The sequence below is a fragment of the Colias eurytheme genome, chromosome 20 (assembly GCF_061535395.1).
Source record: "Colias eurytheme isolate Ceu_HAF_F1 chromosome 20, ilColEury1 Martin Lab GWU primary, whole genome shotgun sequence".
Taxonomy (NCBI): Eukaryota; Metazoa; Arthropoda; class Insecta; order Lepidoptera; family Pieridae; genus Colias; species Colias eurytheme.
This window is the reverse complement of record NC_142999.1, coordinates 9,872,174-9,895,447: the sequence shown is the minus strand read 5'-3', so window position 1 is coordinate 9,895,447 and position 23,274 is coordinate 9,872,174. Positions and strand designations below refer to the sequence as shown.

Here is a 23,274-nt window from a genome sequence, read left to right as displayed (position 1 = left end):
TATTCTTTGCTATATGCGCTATAGCACTGGAGCAGCGACGTATTTGCTTTTGATTTCGTATTTTCTTTGACAAGGGCGACGGGCGGTTGTCATGCTCCATCTGTATTTTATTTTGTAACTAATCTAAGCATAAAATATTATATGTAAAATAAATAAAAATAAGACTTACCGATGGTATGAAATGCCTCCATTGCTGATATTATTTCGTCTGCTATCATTTTTGCACTCTAATACCGAACAACACGTCCTAACTCCTAATGAATAAATCTCTGAACAACGATCATATGGAACTGCCATATGCATGTACTTTTCCTGCATACCTAAGTAAACAAATCGGGGTACAAACATGGCGGGCTAGGGACGTTCACTTGTTCTACAGTTCTACAGTTCTACAGTTCACTTGTTGTTTCTACAGCTCATAATAACTAAGATGATTAAATGTAAAATGATTAAAAGATTTCTATACACTTGATAATAAATACACTTTAATATAAGCAACAATTTAACAAAATGTTAGCCACTTACCGTTGAAAGGTTAGATTCGGCCTGTTTTTGCTTTGGCATAGGCCACAACCTACTATAGAACACTTCATGGTACCTATTATTATTTTCAATTATACTTATTACACTCGATTATGGTCGAAAAACACTGGAAAATCATAAAAATTTCACAATGACATCTTCTCACATGTAAACAAAACCGTATACTAAGATGGCGTCCGTGGCAGCAAAGGTACATCGATGCCAATGAAGAGGGCGCTAATAAAAAGAGTGTAGATGCTTTTTCTAAGGTAAAACCACTGTTGTGAGAAAGAGATGGGTATATCATTATTATTTCCGCGTCAAATTGAACAATTACGGCAGTTCCATAGGATTCTTTGTTCTGAGGAATAAATATGGAAAAAAGGTTTGACAGCTGACAACCGACTCGAATATTTTTCTGCGCACAACTGAGAGCAAGTTATGTGATCTTACCTTACAAGTGACACGTGGGCCACGCCCACATCACACTTCTATCTACTTTACTGTTCTGTGATTCAAGAGTAGGTTATTTCATTGCCTTATATAAAAGTGTTCTGGCAACATTAAGATCAAATTTAAGTGACAATCACAGGTGACAACTGACAAGTGACAGCAGACAGGTGACGGCTGACGCTGACGCATGCTGTTTAAGAAAAACTCAGAAAATCAGTTAAAGTTTTGTCATTTATCCCTGGTTTCATTTCCTCTATTAAAATAATATGTTTTATTGAAGTAAACTGTGTAAAATTTAAAATATATAGTACCCGTGAGATGCTGTATATATTAAGGCCTGGAAATGGCTTTATATGAAGGAATAGCACTTATTCAAGAAAAGCAAGCAGTAGTATTAGATCTTGGCACGGATTATACAAAGTGAGTACATAAAAATACAATGTATAAAAATTAAAAGACTGGAACAACCATTTCATCTGTCATTTTTTAAATATATTGTGTCGTTATTTAACGTTGTGTCGTTACAGTACTCATTCCTTAATGCTACGGCCACACTACCGTCTACCGGGCTGTTACCGCAATAATTATGGCATTATATTACCGTCTAAATTACTGCATGAACTGATGTGGTTACACTAGAGTTTACCTAGATATGTCGGTAATTATTGGCATTTACCGCAGCAAAAAAAATATTAGTTAATAATTAAAATATAATATACTACGTGACCAAGCCAACTAGACCCTTTTCAACTGTGACGTCACCCGCCCATGTCTCGGGTACAGATAGCAAAAAAAAAAAATTAATAATATCACTGTTCGCTCTCCGCTATGAATAGTCTTATTTTTCCCCATTTCGAGGGCTGTCTATGAATAACAACACAGTAAAAACTTAAACAAAAAACAACGAAAAACTTAACAGTCAACAACAAGCTTTAACGATTAATAATAAAAAGTACAGAAATAACTAGCGATGCGAAACGTACGAATGCGTCGATGCTGCGAACCGTACTAAGGCGAACGCGGTACCTGAGGCGGTAAGCGGGCGGGGAGGCCGCATTCCACCCGAGCGTCTAGTTGGCTTGGTCGAATAATAGTTTCTGTTATAATTCATCAAGGATTCTTTCTTTTTCAAAATGATTTTTTCTTTTTCAAATCATCTATTGTACTTGGAAATGATAAATTTTGTTTGATCCGACGCCACGCATCATTGTGTACACTGCGATTTTTATAGTTCTTCTGTCGGGTATCCCAAAGAGAAGAATTCCAAGAATTCCAAAAATTAGCGCCATCGAGCGCTTTTTCATTTGACCACTCCATGTCGGTCGATACGTGTGTCGCCGGTGAGCTCATATTGCACACTGGACAAACAGTAGTGTGGCCGCATACGCAATAATTACCGCGGTAATTTTCTTTGATGTGCGAAAGAATACCGCCGCCGGAGCTATTGCCTGCCGCCATTTGTCATATTGATTGGCATTGTAGAATTATGGCCATAAGTCGTGGTTACACCTAGGTGTTGTTAAAGTTGTGGCAATAATTATTGGCATATCACGGTAGTGTGGCCGTAGCATAACAATTCTTTTTAACCGTAACCGTAAATAAAGTATTAGAAACTTCATTATTACTTAGTATATTTCAATTATTTAGATAATATTATGTACTAGTAGTATGTGGATGTGGACAGTATATGGATTAGCTAGAATTATCTATAACATGGTGTGCTCCAGATTGAGTATGTATAAGAGCTATTACGCACTGTCGACCAGTCGCCGGCGACTGGACTTACTCCTGGACGACTGACGACTAAGTGCGCAAGCCCCTATTTAAACTATAGTAAGTCACAGTCGCCGGCGACTGAGTCGCCAGTGACTGGTCGACAGTGCGTAATAGCTCATAATTTAATGTAGTGGTATGCCTATGTGTTTTAATTTGGTAAATTTTAGAAAGTAGCAGTATATTTTAGAAAATGAACCCAATGTTTATTAATTGTCAATAATAAATAACAAGTATTGCATGTATATTTCAGGTTTGGTTTCACGGGGGAGCCCGCGCCGCGATGCATAATCCCGTCGCAGTTCTGGTGCCCCACGGAGCGGCGCAACAAGCGCGTGCACGACTACCGCACCACCGAGGAGCTGTACGACAACCTGGTGCACATGCTGCATCTCTTGTATTTTAGGTACTTAGTGAATCTGTTGGTTAATTGAAGAAATGTTGCAAACTTTGTATAATGTATTTGCTATTTAACGCAACGATTCTTGTTATTTTCTATATATTTTTTTTAAATCAAGTCATTTAAAAATTACATTGATTGCCAATTTTTCTTTGTAGTTGATTTAAATAATGGATGATAAAATATGTGATGATATAAAAGCTAGTTCAGAAAGTCATATTAACACACTGCCTTACCCGCCGCCCATTGTAATCCAACATGTCTATAATTATTGTTGAATCTTTTAACAATTTTTGCGTCGATTGTGAATGATTGAATGTGTACAAAAACGTGCCACCACTATTTTGCTTACTCGAAGATATTTTGTTATTTAATTAACTGAATTCGACAAACATAATGGAGCATGATTTGTACCTAAATCTGAAGCAGAACTACCTATAACATCTTATCTTATCATTAGGACCTTAATTTGTCGAATTAAAAGGTGCTCTTTCGTAAAACGTTCGGACTATAGGGGGATCGTTTGAGGCAGCACTCTATAATCCGACAGATTCAATACTTCGGCACTGCCCTGCAAAGCGATTGTCGGAATACCGCGGGTCTACTGTAGTTTCTTTTTCATACAATTTAATGGGCTGATGTTGTTATATTACATAATATTATGATGTTCATATTGCAGGCATGTGCTGGTCAATCCTAAGGAGCGCAAAGTGGTGGTGGTTGAATCACTGTTCACCACTACGCAGTTCAGAGAGACACTGGCTAAAGTACTCTTCATGCATTATGAGGTCAGTTTTTTAATTATTATTGAATAAAATAAAGAAAAAATATTTTTTGTTGGTTCAAAAAAAGGAGGTTCTCAATTTGACTGTAATTTTCGTTTTCTTTTTTTTGGTTTGTTACCTCCAGAGGCGGCTCGTGTCAAAATTGTATACGTGTTCACTCGAAATAAGACAATAAAAATACAATAGCGTTAGCGTTTATTTATTACAGGCTATTTCAAAACAAATTCAATGAATATAAATTATTAATAATTATAAAATCCCGGAATTTTCATTATTCAGAGTGATTGTTTACATATGTTTGTTTATATTACAGTATTCAGTGTTTGTTTATATAGGAGTGGCAACGTCGCGCGCAATTGCTGCTGTCATGCGATGCGGCCGGTGGTAATAACCGGCAACGTCGGTTGAGAGCGGCACTCTGAATATTTTTTCATAGTAGTTCTTTTGCTTCACGCGCAGGACTGTGGCTAATTTTGGTTCAATTGTAATTTTTTATATTTGAAGAAGTTTTAGTTATTTGTATAAAAAGAATTATATTTGATAATTGACTTGTGAATATATTTATATTGTAAATTATTAATTTATTAATTAATCTACGAAACAGGTGTCGGGTGTGACATGGTGGGACAGCGCGCGTCTGAGCGCGGCGACGCTCGGCGCACCCATCGTGCTCGTCGTCAGCCTCGGCGCGGTCGACGCGGAGGTCGTCGCCGGTGAGACACACACACATATCCACACACGCCAAACATACACACACGCACATACACCACACATACACACACGCGGTAGACATCTCGCGCGCACATACACATGCAGCCACAGCCGCAGAAACACAAGCTCATTCACGCCGTGGAGAACCTACAAAAGATTTACTATGGGTCTATGAAATACCACATCAACAAAGTCTAGGGATATTTTGTATTTATCAAATATCTTAAAATCTATAAAGAATTTAGTGATATTGTAAATGGTAGAATTTTAGCTTATTTTAAGGTCTTGCCAAATAAAATTGGCCAAATTTACCTACGGATCAACAAATTTACGAACACTAAAGAACACAGGACTTCATACCGCAATAAGACATTGGTATTCAGTTTTAAGTAAGAACATTTAACAACACAACACGATTTCGATTTATATAAATGCTGATAACACTGATTATTTATGACTCGATTTTTGAAAAAAGATATCCCAGTTTTATTCAAAATGTTAAGTTTTCTACCAAGAAATGAAGATCCTTATAATCCGAGTTTCCACCACGGTGACAAAAATTAACATTATTAATGAAAAAAAAATTAAATGTTTTTTATTTTTATTAAAGTCCATAAAATAAACTATAATTCTCCCATTTACAATATCACTAAATTCTTCATAGATTTTTAGATATTTGATAAATACAAAATATCCCTAGACTTTGTTGATGTGTGTATGTGAGCTATATTCAGAGAGCCGCTCTCACGCGACGTTGCCACTCCTATGTAAACAAACACTATTCACTAGTCAACTTGAATGCATACGCGCGCGAGGGCATTCAAGTTGACTAATTGTTTCTAATTATTAAAAATTGATAATCTTGACAATAAAGAGAAAACTTTTATGCGCAATAGCATGACACAGGACCGTTAAAATGCGTTGTGTATATTTAGAGAAAAATGGTTAATTAATCAGATATCCGATTCTCATAAAAAAATAATAAATTTTTTTGCACGCAAAAAAGACAGTAATACTTATTTCGTTTTGAAATAAGTATAATAGGAGCTATAATTAAATAAATTAACAATATTTAGGAGTGAAACGATAAATGAAATGAATGAAGGAATGCTAATACACTTTTAGTATATTGCTACGCACTATAACAAAAGTGTCGTGACGATTTTTCGTTATTCTCGCCTAGCCTCCCTAGCCAGCGTACCGCGGGATAAGGAACTTCGTTCCAATAAATAAATCATATTTATTATTTATTTATTTGATTTGCCAACATATTATGTACATCTTTATGATAATATACTTTGAGTATGTGACATAATTAGCATGCAGATCAAGATGTAGATCCAAGACAAGGAAATAAAACATGCATTTTTGTGTTATTTCAAATTATAGTTTCTAATCGTAGTTTAAATTCTAATCAGAAAACATTATTCAAATCAGTATAACTTTTACGTAAACGTTTTCATATGCAAACAAACTAAGAAAGTTGATGTCAACTTCTCTATAATTATGGTCTGTTGATGTCTAAATTGGTTCTATATGTTTTGACAAAAAATACATTGGTTTTGTATGTAACTCGGTTACAATATCTATGGACCTCGCTGGAATGCGGAGTCCCTTCCCGTTTCTCTTTACCTCCCCGCGCCGCCGCGGCGCGTCAGTACGGTTAGCAATTTCGTTGCGTTCGCGACGTGACGTCATCGACGCCAGCTCCACAGATATTGTAACCGAGTTGTACAGTATAATATGTTTTACTATTCGATACATTTGTGTGTGTGTGTGTGTCTGTAATTATTTATATGTGTGCGTGTAAGCATGTACCTATGTGTGTGTGTGTATAAGTGTAGCGTGTTGTGTGTGCAGTGGTGCACGGCGTGCCGGTGGTGCACGCGATGCAGGCGCAGCCGCTGGGCGCGCGCACACTGCACGCCGAGCTGGCGCGACTGCTCGACGAGGACAACGGCAGGGAGCTCGACCTCACCGACCAGGAGCTCGAGGATATTAAAGGTATAATGTCAAATATTACTTGGCGTTCTTATGTGTCTTAATATGTTTGATAATCTTCATACGTGCACACGCGTGCATGTGTGTGTGTGTTTGAAATTATTTTTAATAAACTTCTATTATTGATACCATTTCACGTAGATAGATGTCAAATTCATCTTTTTTTATTTATTTGTATAAAAAAACTGAACCGGTATTTTAATTCAAATAGTATCGACCGGACATAGTCTAAGTAATACTACCAGTAGAAATTTTCATAAATAGATCAATAATTTAATCGTTCCGCACTGATACGCGGATGCAGCTTCTAATATTTTGATAAAGTAAACTCGATGACCCCCCCCCAGTGCGCACTTGCTTCGTGCCGTCCCGCAAGCTGTCCCTGGAGCTGGGCAACGAAGCCGCACTGCGGTCGGTGCGCGGCGCGGAGTACGTGCGCGCGGCGGGCGCGCTGCGCGTGTCGGGGCGCGCGCGGGCGCTGGCCGCCGAGCCGCTGTTCGCGCGGGACAACGAGCTGGCCTCGCTGCAAGATTCCGTGCTGCAGTGCATACAGATGGTGAGCCCGCACACGCACACACAACACTTCAAACACGACACTTCAGACAGACACTGCAAACACGACACTTCGCACACGACCAGAATCTGTAGCATCGCATCAGTTTGAAGAACAAACTCATTTTTATCAGAAAAATCTGGATATTGTAAAATAGCAGGGAAAGACGAGACGATTTCCCCACTATATAAAAAAGGGGAAAGACAAGACAAATGGCATAAACGCTAAAGAATAGAATCCGCTATCGATACAAATTGGCATAAGCTAGCGTTTTGCTAAGAAATTGGTCACCCTTCCACTAATCCTGCTGTGGGATCTGGTACTATTTGAATCGTCACTACATATTTATAACCTTTACCTCCGATTCGGAAAGTATCTATGGAGAGGAACCGGCATGAAACTCCATAGTTGCTCTTTTAAATCATGTCAGTATTACAATTTAATTTTACAAAACATGTTACTGCATTACAAAAAATAAATAAATAAATAAAGCTGTCCTGTGGTTTTTACGCGACAACCCTCCATGGGTTTTCGTCAAACTCAAACTCAAACATTCATTTATTCAATTAGACTACTATTTAGTAGCACTTTCGAATCGTCATTACATAGTATTTTTAACATTTACCACCGATTCGGAAAGCAGTATCTATGGAGAAGAATCGGCAAGAAACTCCATAGTTGCTCTTTTAAATAATGTCAATAAATTTACATAATATGTAACTTATATCTACCTAACTACATAATATGCCAAAGAACTGTCCTGTGGTTTTTACGCGACAACCCTCCATGGGTCTTTATCGTCTTCCAAATATTCCTTAATTCTGTAATGTAATGGGGAATTCTGTTGTAAAAGCGTAAACCTCGACCCATAAATGATTTTTTAAGTTTAGCTAGCCGGAAAAATGGCATTTCTATGGCAAATATCACCTAAATAATAAAAGGTCATCTAAGTAAATAAAGCATTTATCAAATATCAAACCGGACATATCGATTATATAATCACTAGTCGATTATATAATCCTTTAAAGTGGACTTATTTTGACATTTTCTGTCCAGAATTAGTATTAGTTGTGATGTTGTTGTCTGTAATAGTGTTGTACTTTTCATAATTCATGGTCAAGTTTACTTGATAATATGATTGGCTAAGATCTAAATGAGAAAAGTAAACAGTACCGGATAGTAATTTAAATCATCAGTTACGAGTATGTGTGGGGTGGAAATTTCATATATTCTAATTACATACTACACCATCATCGCCAATTTCAGGCTGACCACTTAGTTTAGGGATTACAATAATGCGTATGAGTGTGCAGAGTCCGATCGACACGCGGCGCGCGCTGGCGGAGAACATCCTCGTGTGCGGCGGCGGCGCCGCGCTGCCCGGCCTCGTGCCGCGCCTGCGGGACGAGCTGCGGCATCTCGTCACCCTGCCGCCCTACAAGTGAGTCAGGAGAACATCCTGCATCGCACCAGTGTCTCTATAGTTGACGCTTACATTGTTTACGTGGAATTTACCATGTGTTATTTTACTTTCTTTGTTTTTTTTACTTTCCAACCTCCTGAAAACTGTCCCGGTTATTCTCAATCATGACCTAAACGTGTTCATATCAGGGAGCGTCTGCAGAGCATCACGTTCAAGTTCCACGCGAGCCCGTGCGCGGTGAACATTAGCGCGTGGTCGGGCGGCGCGCTGGTTGGCGCGGCGGACGGCGGCGCGCGCGCGGACCAGCGCGAGGCGTTCCTGCGCGCGCCGCGCCTGCGCGACTGGGCCTGCCTGCTCGCCAACACGCGCGCCGCGCCCCTGCCGCCGTAGGGCACACACACTCACACACAGCCACGCGCACGCAAACACATACACAAAGCAATACTTTATAGTCACACACACACGCACACACACACACACACTTACTCAAACACACTCACTTATACGTAAACGATTCTTTACACCACATTATCTTTCTTCAATTACACTTACATTCTTATTACACATGTCAACTTCCAACTAACACACTCGAATTAGCAAATTCACATTTATACTACTCATTCACATCATACTGAAAATGTACATATTTCAGTTGCGCTTAGTGTTAAATGTATTTATGGATTATTTATAGGCTTATAGCCTTGTAATCGTAAGTTAATTTAGTTTTAAGTTTAACTAAGAAAAAACAATTCATCTAAGCTTTTTTATTAATAAAACAGTATTGTCCATCAAATTCCTTACAAATTTTAATTTGTTTCCAAAAATAGAACTGTTTAAAACTTAAATTTTAAATAATAAAAAATCCGCGTCTTGCCACCAAACCGGGGCGAACGTTTTACCAATTCCGTGATCCCGCCAGAGCAATCGAATTTATTCTACTCATTTAGTTTTATTCGTGTGAGGGACACACCGCGCGCCATCTAAATTGCTATCTCAACCAATATGACAGCTATCTCAACCAATATGACAGCTATCTCAACCAATATGAAACATTTCAATGATTTCAATATTGTCACAATAGAACGCGATGTTTTTTGTTGTACACACTGTACTTGAAACTTGTATCATACTGCATACAATTATTGTTTTATAATAAACTTTAAAGGCGATAGATTTTAAATGCATATTATAATTATATAAAACAAAAACATTGATTCTAATAAGAAAAGAAAACGAACTATTTGAATAACTTTTTAATGAAATAAATGCATCATATTATTTGTATGTAAATGAAGGTGTTTCATTTGACCTACCTAAACCCCTGTTAGAAATTATTTTTCTATGGAATGTTGATTCAATTTTGTTGTATCGAAATTAAAAACAAGTGTCTGATAAACCACTTATAACTCGAGAACAGCTGTACAGATTTTAATTACTTTTGGTTTGGTTTTTATTTGGATTATAGTTTATACTAATGACTGAAAATCATAAAAAATTTACAATTATTAAAGTATTCGTGGGTGTATCCCTGTGGTGTATCCCGTTTAAGTCAGTAACTTAAAAAACCGACAAATAAGTTGTAGGATAGTAAAATGATGCGAGTACGCAAAATACAATATACTCTTTGGCGCAAAACTTGCTTATCGTGTTGGCCACAGAGCAAGTAATATGGCATAGATCATAACAATTTTTTTTATTACCAAAATGTTGAATGAAATGGAATACAAAATGCATTATCGTAATATTTTAGAACCCTTTATTTCCTATAAAATCGGTTCATCCATTTATTAGTAGGGGTAAAAGTGGGAATGAAAAAAACGAATGTTGTCAGCACAGACATGTATCTATGTCTGTGGTTGTCAGTTATACCCAAGTGACATATCAAATGAAAGTACACGACCTGTCAAAAATAATTAGACATATTTTATCAAAATTGGTTCATCCATTTATTGGATGTAGATATAAAAGTGGGAATAAAAAAAAGAATTTTGTCAAATACACCCAAGTGACATATCAAATGAAAGTGCATAACGGGTGAAGTACAGTTTATCCAATTCGGTTTATCTATTTATTGAATTATACAATAGCGGTAAATGTGGGAATGGATAATTGAATGTGGTCAAATAATATACTCAAGCGGCATATCAAACGAAAAGGCATGCAATGTGAATTACAATAATTAGTCATGTTTTATCAAAATCGGTTCATCCGTTTATTACCTACAGATAAGGCACCTTAGGGGGGATAGTGAGAATAATTAATAATCCAAATGGAAGGATATGAGTAATGACGTGTACTTAGAAAACGTAGAACTCTACTATCAACTCACATATCAACTTATTGATTTTTTTGATAGGGAAGCACTACGCAGGATCCATGAATTTGATTGTCATTCTGACGTATGTTATGTCATTTTGATTTGAGAAAATTGTCAATTTCCTTGTCGGTATCGCTACAATAATAGCGTTTTTAATCTATCAATAACCTTTGTAATTTAAAATCAGATAAATAAAGCTAAAAAACATGTCGGAAGTAAAGACAGTGGTGGCAGGGATAGTTAACTTTTTAAAACAACAACTTGAAAGCGACGCGTTGAACGTCGACTCCCGGGAAAGCGTAGAAGTCGCCGTGCAGTGTATCGAAACTGCCTACGAGTTGACTCAAGATGATATTTCAAAGGGAGTGGATCTCCTGCAGCTGGTCAGGCAGCAGAGCGGCAACGCGAGCGCCATCAAAGCTGAAGCCGAAAAGTTGAAAAACGAAGGCAACGAGTGCATGAAAGCGGAGCGTTATCGGGAGGCCTTAGAGAAGTACAGCCGCGCTATCGAGTTAGATCCACGTAACTCTGTCTATTTCTGCAACAGAGCCGCAGCGCACTTCAAGCTCGGCGAGCACGAGTCGGTGGTGGCCGACAGCATGGCGGCGCTCGCGCTGCAGCCCAACTACGGCAAGGCGCACGGGCGGCTCGGCATCGCGCTCACGGCGCTCGACCGGCACGTGGAGGCGCGCGCGGCCTTCGCGCGGGCCGTGCAGCTCGAGCCCGACAACGAGTCCTACAAGGAGAACCTGCGCCTCACCGAAGAGAAGCTCGCGCAGAGCGGCCGCCCGGCCATGGATCTGGGCGGCTTACTTCAAAACCCGTCACTATTAAATATGGCCACGGAGCTCTTGTCAGATCCCAATATGCAGAATCTCATTTCGGGCCTAATGGATAACAACGCAGGAGCGAACGCTCCCGGAGGAGTGAACGCTTTACTGGAGGCCGGACAAGCGCTGGCTCAACAGATGCAGGCGGCGAACCCGGAGCTGGTGGAGCAGCTGAGGCGGCAGATGCACCCGCCGGGCGGCCCCGGCGGTCCCGGCGGCAACCCTCCCGCCCCGGCGCAATAAACATTTATTGTTTTATCAGGCTAAGTGTGGACTTGCCCCGTCGCAACCCAAATTAGCCCTATTTTTATTTAGTTTCCTACAAAAAATATATTATTTTATGAGAATGTAACATATTAAATTATTCTTTCGAGCGCTCACTATTTAATACATATTTCGAAGCTTTTGGATTTATTTATTACAAGAATAAACAAATGTTCCGTCTTTTGCATTTATCAATCTGTGGACTGTTACACTCTGTATACTAGTTAGGGCAAACAAATCACTGCATATCGTGCAGATTAGTGAATAGAATTATGAAACTATTCATATTGTGTATATTCTATACTGACAAATGTTCAGGTCATCAAAATTATACTTAGATATTAAGACTATGATAATTGGTGTTGAATAAATATATCCAAAAAAATAATAAGCAGTCTTTTATTTAAATTATCCTCTGTAGTTAATCGTTAATTCTACATTATATATTTTTCCGTATTTCATACATATAAATAAATGCGAAAGTACTAATTCTCATTGACTTATGTGTTGTCTGTTGTGTATTGCAGTTTACACTCCCTATGCGTTTAAAGTATTTTTAATATAAAATCTCGTAACTCGATTCAAATGCGAATTTATTATTTAATGAATTTGGAATATTTGAAAGCGAGTGAAACGTTCATAGCGGCCGCAAATTAATTGACGCAGGAAATGTTTCAATAAATTTTTATTGTATGTTACCAATTTCAGTGTTAGGTATTAAGCGCGTCACACACGGTGAAGATACTATAATATTTTATCTTAAGATACTGTTATATTTTATACTAGCGGTCCGCCCCGGCTTCGCCCGTGGTACATATTTACGTTTTCTCTACATAAAAACCATCCTAGTTGTTTAGTTGTTTACTCAATCATAGTTTGAAGTTACAATGTTCGGCCAACAGATGCCGCTAGGTGTATTCACTCGCATATTAACTCGCGCTATAGAAATACTTTTAATATTTCATAAGTATTTTTCTGGTAATATGAAATATAGTTTGGTTTTTTACAAGTGAGTGAGTGTTTTAATTCAGTGATCCCCTAGTGATTCAACATTGGTGCCGAAACCCCGGAATTGGACTTTGGACTGGTAAATTGTGGACTTAGAATAATTTGCAGTGATAAAAGACTTAGAAAATTTACGAACATTTCTTCAAACACTTAGAATATTTTCTGGACTTAGTAAATTTTGCAGTGATCCGATACTTAGAAAATTTTGCAATAATTTCATGGACACTTAGAAAAATTTCGATGTCTGTGCTTGGGACTTAGAATTTTTCATCGAGTTTATGTCAAGGACTTAAAATTTTTTCGTCGAGTATATTTTGAACTTAGAAGATTTCTTATACTTTGCTTGTCACATAGAAGATTGCATTTTGGACAAATATGGAAGCACATATGTCAATTCAATATGACCTTTTTGAGAAATTGAAGAAGGCGGAACTGAACTTCCGGAAGTCACCAAAGGAAAGAATTAAACCATCATATATTGAGACTCGTTTAGAGAATTTGGAAGACTTATGGAGAGAATTTAAAGCTGGTCATCGGAAGATTATTGCTTCAATATCTGCAGCGGAAAAGCCTAAGACTAAGTATTTCTCGGATGATTTATATGAAGAATTTGAGGAGTTCTACACAACGTTTAAATGTGTCTTGAAGGATGCCTGTGCAATTGTACCTAAAAGCAATAATAATATTCCTAGTGTAACTAAAGAAGAAGTGAAACTTCCCACCATACAGCTACAAACATTCAGTGGAAAGTATGAGGATTGGCAAGCGTTTCATGACATGCACATTTCTATTGTTCAGAATAATGCATCTTTGAGCAATGTTGAAAAATTTCATTATTTGAAATCCAGTTTAACCGGAGAAGCTGCAACTTATTTGAATAATTATGCTACAACGGATCAAAATTATTTGGAAGCCTGGAAACAATTGGTGAAACGTTATGACAATAAGAAATATAATGTTAATACTGTTATGAAAAGGCTTTTTTCACAAAAGAAGATAACGCATGAGATTTCAACTGGATTGAAGAGTTTAATTGATACTACATCATCTTGTTTAACGTCACTGTACAACATGAAAATTAAAACTGATAATTGGGATACATTTATCGTCTATTTTGTTGTTACTCGGTTGGATGCGGAAACTCACAGATTATGGGAGAATCATGACAGTCAATTGAATCCAGAGGAATTGGCTACTTGGTCACAACTTTTATCCTTCTTGGAGACAAGGTTTAGAACTTTGGAAAAGTTTGAAGCTGTAAAGCATACACCAAAGTCTCAGCAGACTACTCCCGTTGTTAAACATAAATCTTTTCATAGTTCCATTCAACATAAGGAATCTGTTGACAACATTTGTGCATTGTGTGAAGGGTCACATTTTATATACAGCTGTAAAAGCTTTCTTCAGCAGCCAGTGAATGCCCGTCAAAGCACAGTAGAAAACAAAAGATTATGTTTCAATTGCCTCTCATCTACTCACACTGTTAAGAAATGCCGCCATTCAACCTGTTGTAAAAAATGTGGAAGGCGACATCATTCGCTGCTTCATCGCGAAAGGGATAATGCGCAAGAGATTCTTACGCATAATCAGCACTCACAGAACCAAGACAAATCATCTCCATCAAACTCATCAACTGAGACTAAGGTTTCAGCCCATTTTTCGAAAGTGAACCCCGTTCCATTGTCAACTGACATTCATGTGTCAGCCCATACCACTAGAGATAGTCATCATGATGTGGTTCTCGCCACAGCCATAATCAAAGCGTATTCTAGAAATGGTGTTAAACATATAGTGAGAGCGTTGCTTGATCAAGGCTCACAAGCATCGTTCATTTCTGAGAAAACTGTACAATTACTTGGACTTCCACGCATTCCCATAAATGGTTTGGTGTCAGGTCTTGGTGAGGGTTTATCTAGGAGTAAGTACATGGTGTCATTATTCATTGAATCGTATCACAACCCGTCTACCACAATCCAAGTAAATGCTCACGTTTTAAGTTCGTTGACTACTCATATTCCATCTCATAGATTGCATACGCCCAGTTGGCCAGATGTACATAATCTTACATTGGCTGACCCAAGTTATAATATTCCAGGTAAAATAGACGTTCTTTTAGGAGCGGATATTTACAGTGAAATTTTACTTAATGGTGTGCTTAAAAATTCACAGGGTCTAGTAGCGCAAGAAACTACATTAGGATGGATTTTATCGGGTAAGCTTCCACAAAGTTCAGAAAGATTAACAAATAGAAGTATAACTATGCATGTTCAAGAAAGAAGCGACGAGCTTTTAAAGAAGTTTTTTGAAATGGAAGCAGAACCAGACAGTATAGAAAGAAAATTATCGCCAAGTGAAATAAAGTGTGAAGAGTTATATGACGCAACAACTACGAGAAATTCAGACGGAAGATTTGTAGTTAAGCTACCATTCACTAGTGATGATCCTCAATGCATGTATGGAAATTCAAAAGACATAGCAGTAAGAAAATTGAAAGCGTTAGAAAGAAGACTTAAACAAAATTTAGAATTATACGAAGATTACCGAAAAGTTTTAGGTGAATATTTGGAACTAAATCATATGATAGAAATTAAAGAGACAGATATCGATAACCCCAAGGCAGTTTATTTACCTCATCACGCTGTAGTAAGGAAGGAAAAGGACACTACTAAGGTGAGAGTCGTATTTAATGCGTCATCGAAAGGTGTCAATGATGTATCTTTAAACGACGATCTGCACATAGGTCCTAAACTACAGCAAGATTTGAGACATCTGCTTATGAGGTGGAGAACTCATCGTGTATGTATCATAGGTGATTTGGTTAAGATGTATCGACAAATATTGGTGAAAGACGAAGACACCAACTATCAAAGGATTGTGTGGAGAAATGACTCAAATCAACCAATTAAGCATTATAAATTATTGACCTTAACTTTTGGAACTGCTTGTGCTCCTTATTTAGCAGTTAAGACATTACAGACATTAGCAAAACAAGAGCAGCTCAGGTTCCCTACTGCATCGTATATTACTCAGCGTGATTTTTACATCGACGACTTAATGACCGGATGCGAAAATCTAGATGAAGCTTTACACATATACGATGAAATGAATAGTCTAATGAAGTCTGGTGGTTTTCAAATGCAAAAGTGGAGTAGCAATGACACCAACTTTCTAAGTAAAATTGGTAAAGATAAAATGAGTGATGATTCCGTACGCATCAAATCAGATAATCAATTTAAAGTTCTCGGATTATCTTGGAATAGAGAGACTGATAATTTCGAATATACAATTAATTTACCAGATGGTCAACATCCTGTAACGAAGCGCCAAATATTATCTGATATAGCTCGATTGTATGATCCGATAGGTTGGATAGCACCGGTAGTAGTTAAAGCAAAGATATTTATACAGAAGGTATGGAAAGCAGGATTAGACTGGGATGCAAATTTGACAGAAGACCTATTGATAGAATGGACTAATTTCAGGAAAGAGTTGAATGATCTAAAGAATATCGTAATTCCACGCTGGCTTAATACAAGCAAAGATTGCTATATGGAGCTACACGCATTTTCGGATGCTTCTAAAGCTGCATACGCAGCAGCAATTTATCTACGAGTTGTTAATAAACTTGACAAATCTGTGCATGTTACCTTAATCACAGCGAAGACTAAAGTTGCACCTATCGACAAAGAAATATCCATTCCACGATTAGAGCTCTGCGGTGCGACACTTGCAGCTAAACTCGTATCTGAGGTCGCTCAAGTCATGGGTATAATTAAAGAAAATACTTACGCTTGGACGGATTCAACTGTAGTCCTTGCATGGTTGAAAGGTCACTCATCTCGTTGGGCTACATTTGTGAGCAATAGAGTATCGACAATACTTACCATTTTAGATTATTATCAGTGGGGACATGTACCTTCGGAATCGAATCCAGCGGACTGCGCCTCTCGTGGTCTTAAATCTACAGAATTAAAGGATTACTCACTTTGGTGGAAGGGTCCTGACTGGTTGTGTAATTCTACAATTGATATCGATCAACCGATTATACCAGATACAGAAGAAGAAAGAAATACTAAATCATTTTGTGTTCAACATCGGAAGGAAGAAGATTTTGAGTGGATTAGATTTTCGTCGTTGTTTAAAATGTTGAGAGTCATGGCATGGTGTCGTAGAATTTTTAATAGAGAAAAATCTAAATTACCGAAGTACTTAACATCTAATGAATTGAACGAGGCTTTATTTATGTGTATCAAACAAGTTCAACACCATGAATTTGCTGAAGATATAAAACATCTGTCATCAAAAGGCTACGTTACAAAGAAGAGCGTTCTTCACAAACTCACGCCTTTTTTGGACGAAAAAGGTATTGTGCGAGTTGGTGGAAGAATTAAACAACATCCTATTATTATTCCCGGAAGAAGTCATTTGGCTACACTAATAATTTCGGATACTCACAGTCGTACTCTCCATGGAGGCCCTCAACTCATGCTCAATGTTATTAGAGCAAAATATTGGATTCTACGAGCACGAGACCGTGTCAAAAAATTCTATAGAAGTTGTATCACATGTTTACGTCATTCTAAAGCTCAGAAAACGCAAATAATGGGTGAACTCCCAGATGTTCGATTAAATCCGAGCAAACCGTTTCGATCTGCCGGAGTTGATTACGCTGGCCCTATATTAATGCGTTTCTCTCCAGGTCGTGGTTCCAAAGCCTATAAAGGGTACATTTGTATTTTCGTGTGCATGGTGACCCGAGCTATTCATTTGGAAGCAGTTTCTGATTTGACGGCAAAAGGATTTATAGCTGCATTCCGAAGATTTACATCAAGGCGAGGTCACTGCCAGGATTTATATAGCGACAATGCTACCAATTTTGTAGGAGCAGACAAACTCTTGCAAAGCATGTTACGGGAGGCACGTAAAGAAAATCCCAATGAATTAGTGGATTTGTTGTCTTACGAATCTACGACGTGGCATTACATCCCTCCATATTCGCCAAATTTTGGTGGATTGTGGGAGGCAGGGGTACGATGCGTTAAAACACATTTGCGTAAGGTCATAGGTGATAGTACGTTAACCTACGAGGAACTTACTACTGTACTTCACCAAATCGAAGCTTGCTTAAACTCGCGTCCTATTACTTTACTTAATGACAATCCAGACGATCCCCTACCCCTGACACCAGGCCATTTTCTAGTCGGAGAACCCCTCATTAATATCCCAGATGAAAATCATCTTGTCCAAAACATATCTCACCTAGAAAGATGGAAAACAGTACAGAAAATGGTTAATGAATTTTGGACAAGATGGTCCAAAGAATATTTAGTAACGATGGCCCATCGTCAAAAATGGACCACTAAAACTCCTGAACCAAATATTGGCGATATTGTTGTTTTAAGAGATGAACAGCTGCCGCCTTGTAAATGGGCATTAGGTAAAATCGTCGACAAACACCCGGGCCCAGATAAAATCACTCGTGTAGTTACTGTGAAATGTAAGAACGGTCTACTTAAACGCGCTTTAAGTAAAGTTTGTGTATTGCCTAAATGATTATTTTTTTTGTATCCAAGTTATTTCACGGTGGGCGGCAGATCTGAGCACGTCTAATAAGTTTTTTTTTGTTTTACATTAGGTAATGTTGAGAAGTTATTTTCGGTTTTATTTTTTACTTTTATTATTTATACTTTTGTATTGTATCGAGTAATAGGTTCACAGAGGATGTATTGTAGTGTTAAGACCGTAACTTCATTTTTCTTTGTATAATTTGTTCACATATAAGTATTAATGTATTTATGTTGTTATGGAGGACAAGTCCTCGGTGGGCGGAATGTTTAGTTGTTTACTCAATCATAGTTTGAAGTTACAATGTTCGGCCAACAGATGCCGCTAGGTGTATTCACTCGCATATTAACTCGCGCTATAGAAATACTTTTAATATTTCATAAGTATTTTTCTGGTAATATGAAATATAGTCGAGGTGTGGTCCTCCCGGTAGACATAGTATCCGGAAACCTTCAACTTGTCTACTGGTCTGAGGTGTGTCTCGTTTACCAAGCCGATTGGGACTGCTTACAGGGGATTAGCAGTCCTGGTCCGTCGGAATCTCATCCACCAACTGCTGCCAGTACCACAGCTGCAGTCGTCGTACGCCCTCGGCGTGGAAATCTGTATTGACCGCCAGCCCACCCGCGTGTTTGCTTTTTATAAGCCGCCGCAGAATCGACTCGCAGTGGCTGATGTCCGAACCCTGCTGGACTCGCCGCTGCCCACGATCCTCGCTGGCGACTTCAACGCTAAACACACGGCGTGGAACTCTAACATCGTGACCCCGGACGGCAGACGCCTCCTGGACGATGCAGACCGCCACGGCTACGAGGTGCTAGGACCAGAGGTCCCAACGCACTACCCGTACTGTACAGCCCACACTCCGGACGTCATCGATATAGCAGTTGCTCGAGGCCTCGTCGCCGCACCGTCGCTTGACGTTCTGGATGACCATCTCATCTCCGACCACCAAGCCGTCCTCTTGACGTTGACATTGACCCCGATGACAACATCACTACCTTCTCCGAAACATCGCCAGGACTGGCGACACTTCGCTGAATACATGGCTGAACACTCGCCGTCCTTCAAAGTGGAGAGCCCTGCAGACGTCGACCGACTCGCCACGGACCTCAGCGCAGTCATGTCTAATGCGCTTCGAGAGTCCAGACTCGACGCTGCATCTACTCGGAAGAAACCTCAGCTTCCTGCCTACATACAAGCGATGTTAGAGGAGAAGAGGAAGCTGCGTAGATTGTGGCAAAACCTGAGATGTCCGATCATGAAGACGCGGCTGAACGCTCTGGCAGCCAAGATTTCAGACGCACTGGAAACGGTAGCAGTCGAATCTTGGCACACCGCCATCGAGCGAGCCGGCGATGACTGGTCCGGCATGCACCGCCTTTGCCGCCAGCTCTCCAGGAAGCCCCCTCCGATCAGACCCCTCATGGCCGGTGACGGAACCCCACGTTACCGCGCCGAGGATCGAGCGGAGATATTTGCAGACCACCTGGAGACGCAGTTCATGCCTAACCCGACTACGAATGTGCAGCACGTAGAAACCATCGAGCGACATGTGAAGGATTACTTCGAACCGCCGATTCCGCCGACAGAAGACCCCGTCGTGTTCTCTCCTGGACGTGTTCAAAGGATGATTCGACGAACCAAACTACGCAAAGCCCCCGGCCCCGATCGGGTCACCAATGAAGCGCTGCGTCACCTTCCTCCGCGAGCAATCGCGACGCTGACGTGGCTCTTCAACGGAATCCTCCGTACCGGGCACTTTCCATCTCCGTGGAAGCTCGGCCGAGTCATCCTGATTCCCAAGCCAGGCAAGAATATAATGCTACCCGAGAGCTACCGTCCCATCACCCTTCTGTCGTCAACCTCGAAAGTCTTCGAGAAGCTACTGCTGCTGCACATTTCGCCCCACCTTCAGCCACGCGACGAACAGTTCGGTTTCCGCGCCGAACACTCCACCACTCTACAAGTGGCGAGAGTACTGCACCACCTCGCTGCCGCCTACAACAAGCGAGAACAATCGGTTGCAGTATTCCTCGATATGGAGAAAGCGTTCGACCGCGTGTGGCACACCGGACTCATCTATAAGCTGTCCACGTCTACTACTCCGCGTCGAGTAGTTAAGACTGTGGCCACCTTCCTGCAAGACAGACGTTTTCAAGTGGCGGTTGAAAATGCTCTGTCCACAGAGCGCCCCATCCGAGCCGGTGTGCCCCAGGGAAGCTGCCTGTCGCCCGTCTGCTATAGCAGATACACGGACGACATTCCAGTCGCCGGCGGAGCCATCTTAGCGTTGTATGCCGACGACGCTGCGTTTATTACCACCTCGCTGAACGCCAAGCATGCATCGGTAAAGATGCAGCGAGCACTGGATGCACTTCCCTCATGGCTGGAGGACTGGAGACTCAAGGTCAACGTGGGGAAAACTCAGGCGATTTCCATCGGGCGGGCGCGCCTTCTGCCGCCCCCGGTGTCTCTCATGGGCGAGAACGTCGAATGGTCACCGACGGCCAAGTACCTTGGTGTGACCATTGACAAGACACTCTCGATGCGGCCCCATGTGAAGAACGTGGTTGCCCAGACGCGCGCCGTGCGGAACATACTCCGCCCCATGCTGGCGTCTCACCTGCCTCTCCGTACGAAGCTGTGCATTTACAAGGCCTACGTTCGCACGCGACTCACCTATGCGGCCCCTGCGTGGTTCGCGCTAACCAACGAGACGGACCGCAAGTCGCTGCGAGCGCAGCAGTCGCTAGCGCTCCGTACCATCTCCGGAGCACCACGCTTCGTACGGAATCAGGTCATCTCCAGGGACCTGCGCATGGAGAGCCTGGACGACTTCGTTCGTCGCCTGAGCTCCTCTATGTTCGCGCGCGCCGATGGAGCACGATCCCAGCATTTGCAGGGCATCGCGCCATACCATCGGAGACCGCCGGACATAAGAGGCCTACCACGTGACCTAGTCTCCTAGGACACGACCGCTTCCTCGCCGCTGGCTGATGGGCGCCCCCCGGCACCTTGCCGGCGGGCTCGACCTCGCTAAGCGGCGGGTGGCTTCACCCACGAACATTCCTCCCTGCAGCAGCTAGCAGATCGCCCGCGATACCACGCGGGCTCGATCGCACTGCAGCAGAACACTTCCCGGACACGACACCTCGGACCATTAGATCCCACCCAGTGCCCCGCCTGTAGTTGCAGGCGGCGTTGCCACCACTGAAAGGGGCCGTCGCCCCGAACAGTTACCCCGAGGCCTGTGAAGGCCTGCGTGGAAGACCCCGAGAGAGAGAAATATAGTTTGGTTTTTTACAAGTGAGTGAGTGTTTTAATTCAGTGATCCCCTAGTGATTCAACTTCAAGGAATATAATAAAAAAAGAATTATCGAAATCGGTTCAGCCGTTTTCGAGTTATGCGCTTACCAACACATTTTGCGATTCATTTTTATATATAAGATTACAGTATCTTAACGCATCCGGTATCAGCGTTCGGACCATCATTTTTCTTTTTGTCATTGCGTAGGTACTATGACCCCTGTAGAACCGCCATCCTGTTACAAATAACGCGAAATTTTGTGGGTCATTTGTAACAGGATGGCGGTTCTACAGGAGTCTTAGTACGCAATGACAAAAAGAAAAATGATGGTCCGAACGCTGATACCGGATGCGTTAAGATACTGTAATATAAAATATAACAGTATCTTAAGATAAAATATTATACATAGTATCTTCACCGTGTGTGACGCGCTTTACTGTTATTTATCACTATTATAATCCATATTATAATATTATAAATGCGAAAGTAACTCTGTCTGTCTGTCTGTTACTCAATCACGCCATAACTACTGAACCAATTTGCATGAAATTTTGTATAGAGATATTTTGGTTACCGAGAAAGGACATAGGCTACTTTTTACGTTTTATCCCGGAAATCCCACGGGAACGGGAACTATGCGGGTTTTTCTTTGACTCCGCGGGCGAAGCTGCGGGTGGAAAGCTAGTAATTTATATATTGTATTGTAATGCTATACAGTATGCGTAAACAGGCTGTGGCGTAATGAATAGCTAATCTAGTAACTGGAGGAAGAGGATGTTGTGGTGGTTCAGAAAACGCACGTTATTTATATTAAAATTTATAAGTCCCTCGGTTTTCGGGATATTCATCATTCTTTCTATAAAATTACACCATTTGCCACTCTTTCTGGTTCTGTGACGCCAAATGAAGGAATATTTTCAATCTGTTTTTTTCATAGAATTGCTAGATAAATTCACTATCGAATATCAAACCATAATTTTAAGGGGCCCCATTCATAGTTTCTACACAAAGCTAAAACTCAAATTTTATGTTTTGCCCTTTTTTCTGTTCCAAAACTAAAGGGGTTTAAAAATGCCTGTTTCATTAGGAATCCGAAATTGTTTCGTTCACTCTATTTTCGACATTTAATACACATTTTATTTATAATACAAGAGTCAAGAGCGTTAATTATTCTAAACTACAAAAATCCATACATTTGTATTGTATTATGTACAAAATCAAGAAGGTAATATCTTTACTAATATTATAAATCTGAAGAGTTAATTGTATGTTTGTTTACTTGAACGCGCTAATCCCAGGATCCACGGGTCCTTTCAACAGTATTACGTGGTATTACTTTACTTTATGGGTCCATTAGGA

The 23,274-nt window shown here is 40.3% G+C and overlaps 2 protein-coding genes across 2 annotated transcripts; both read left to right on the top strand.

Moving 5' to 3' along the window:
* The first annotated feature begins 1,158 nt into the window (after window positions 1–1,158).
* Arp10 (Actin-related protein 10) lies at window positions 1,159–9,778 on the top strand. Its single transcript, XM_090113736.1, has 8 exons — window positions 1,159–1,395; window positions 3,002–3,154; window positions 3,828–3,936; window positions 4,538–4,646; window positions 6,505–6,648; window positions 6,993–7,201; window positions 8,512–8,639; window positions 8,810–9,778. The coding sequence occupies exons 1-8, from the start codon at window positions 1,319–1,321 to the stop codon at window positions 9,009–9,011; spliced, it is 1,131 nt and encodes a 376-aa protein (XP_089969862.1). The 5' UTR covers window positions 1,159–1,318; the 3' UTR covers window positions 9,012–9,778.
* A 1,243-nt stretch (window positions 9,779–11,021) lies between these two features.
* Window positions 11,022–12,423, top strand: LOC149899892 (small glutamine-rich tetratricopeptide repeat-containing protein beta-like). The gene has a single exon (XM_090113915.1). The coding sequence runs from the start codon at window positions 11,145–11,147 to the stop codon at window positions 12,009–12,011; it is 867 nt and encodes a 288-aa protein (XP_089970041.1). The 5' UTR covers window positions 11,022–11,144; the 3' UTR covers window positions 12,012–12,423.
* The last annotated feature ends 10,851 nt before the right edge of the window (window positions 12,424–23,274 follow it).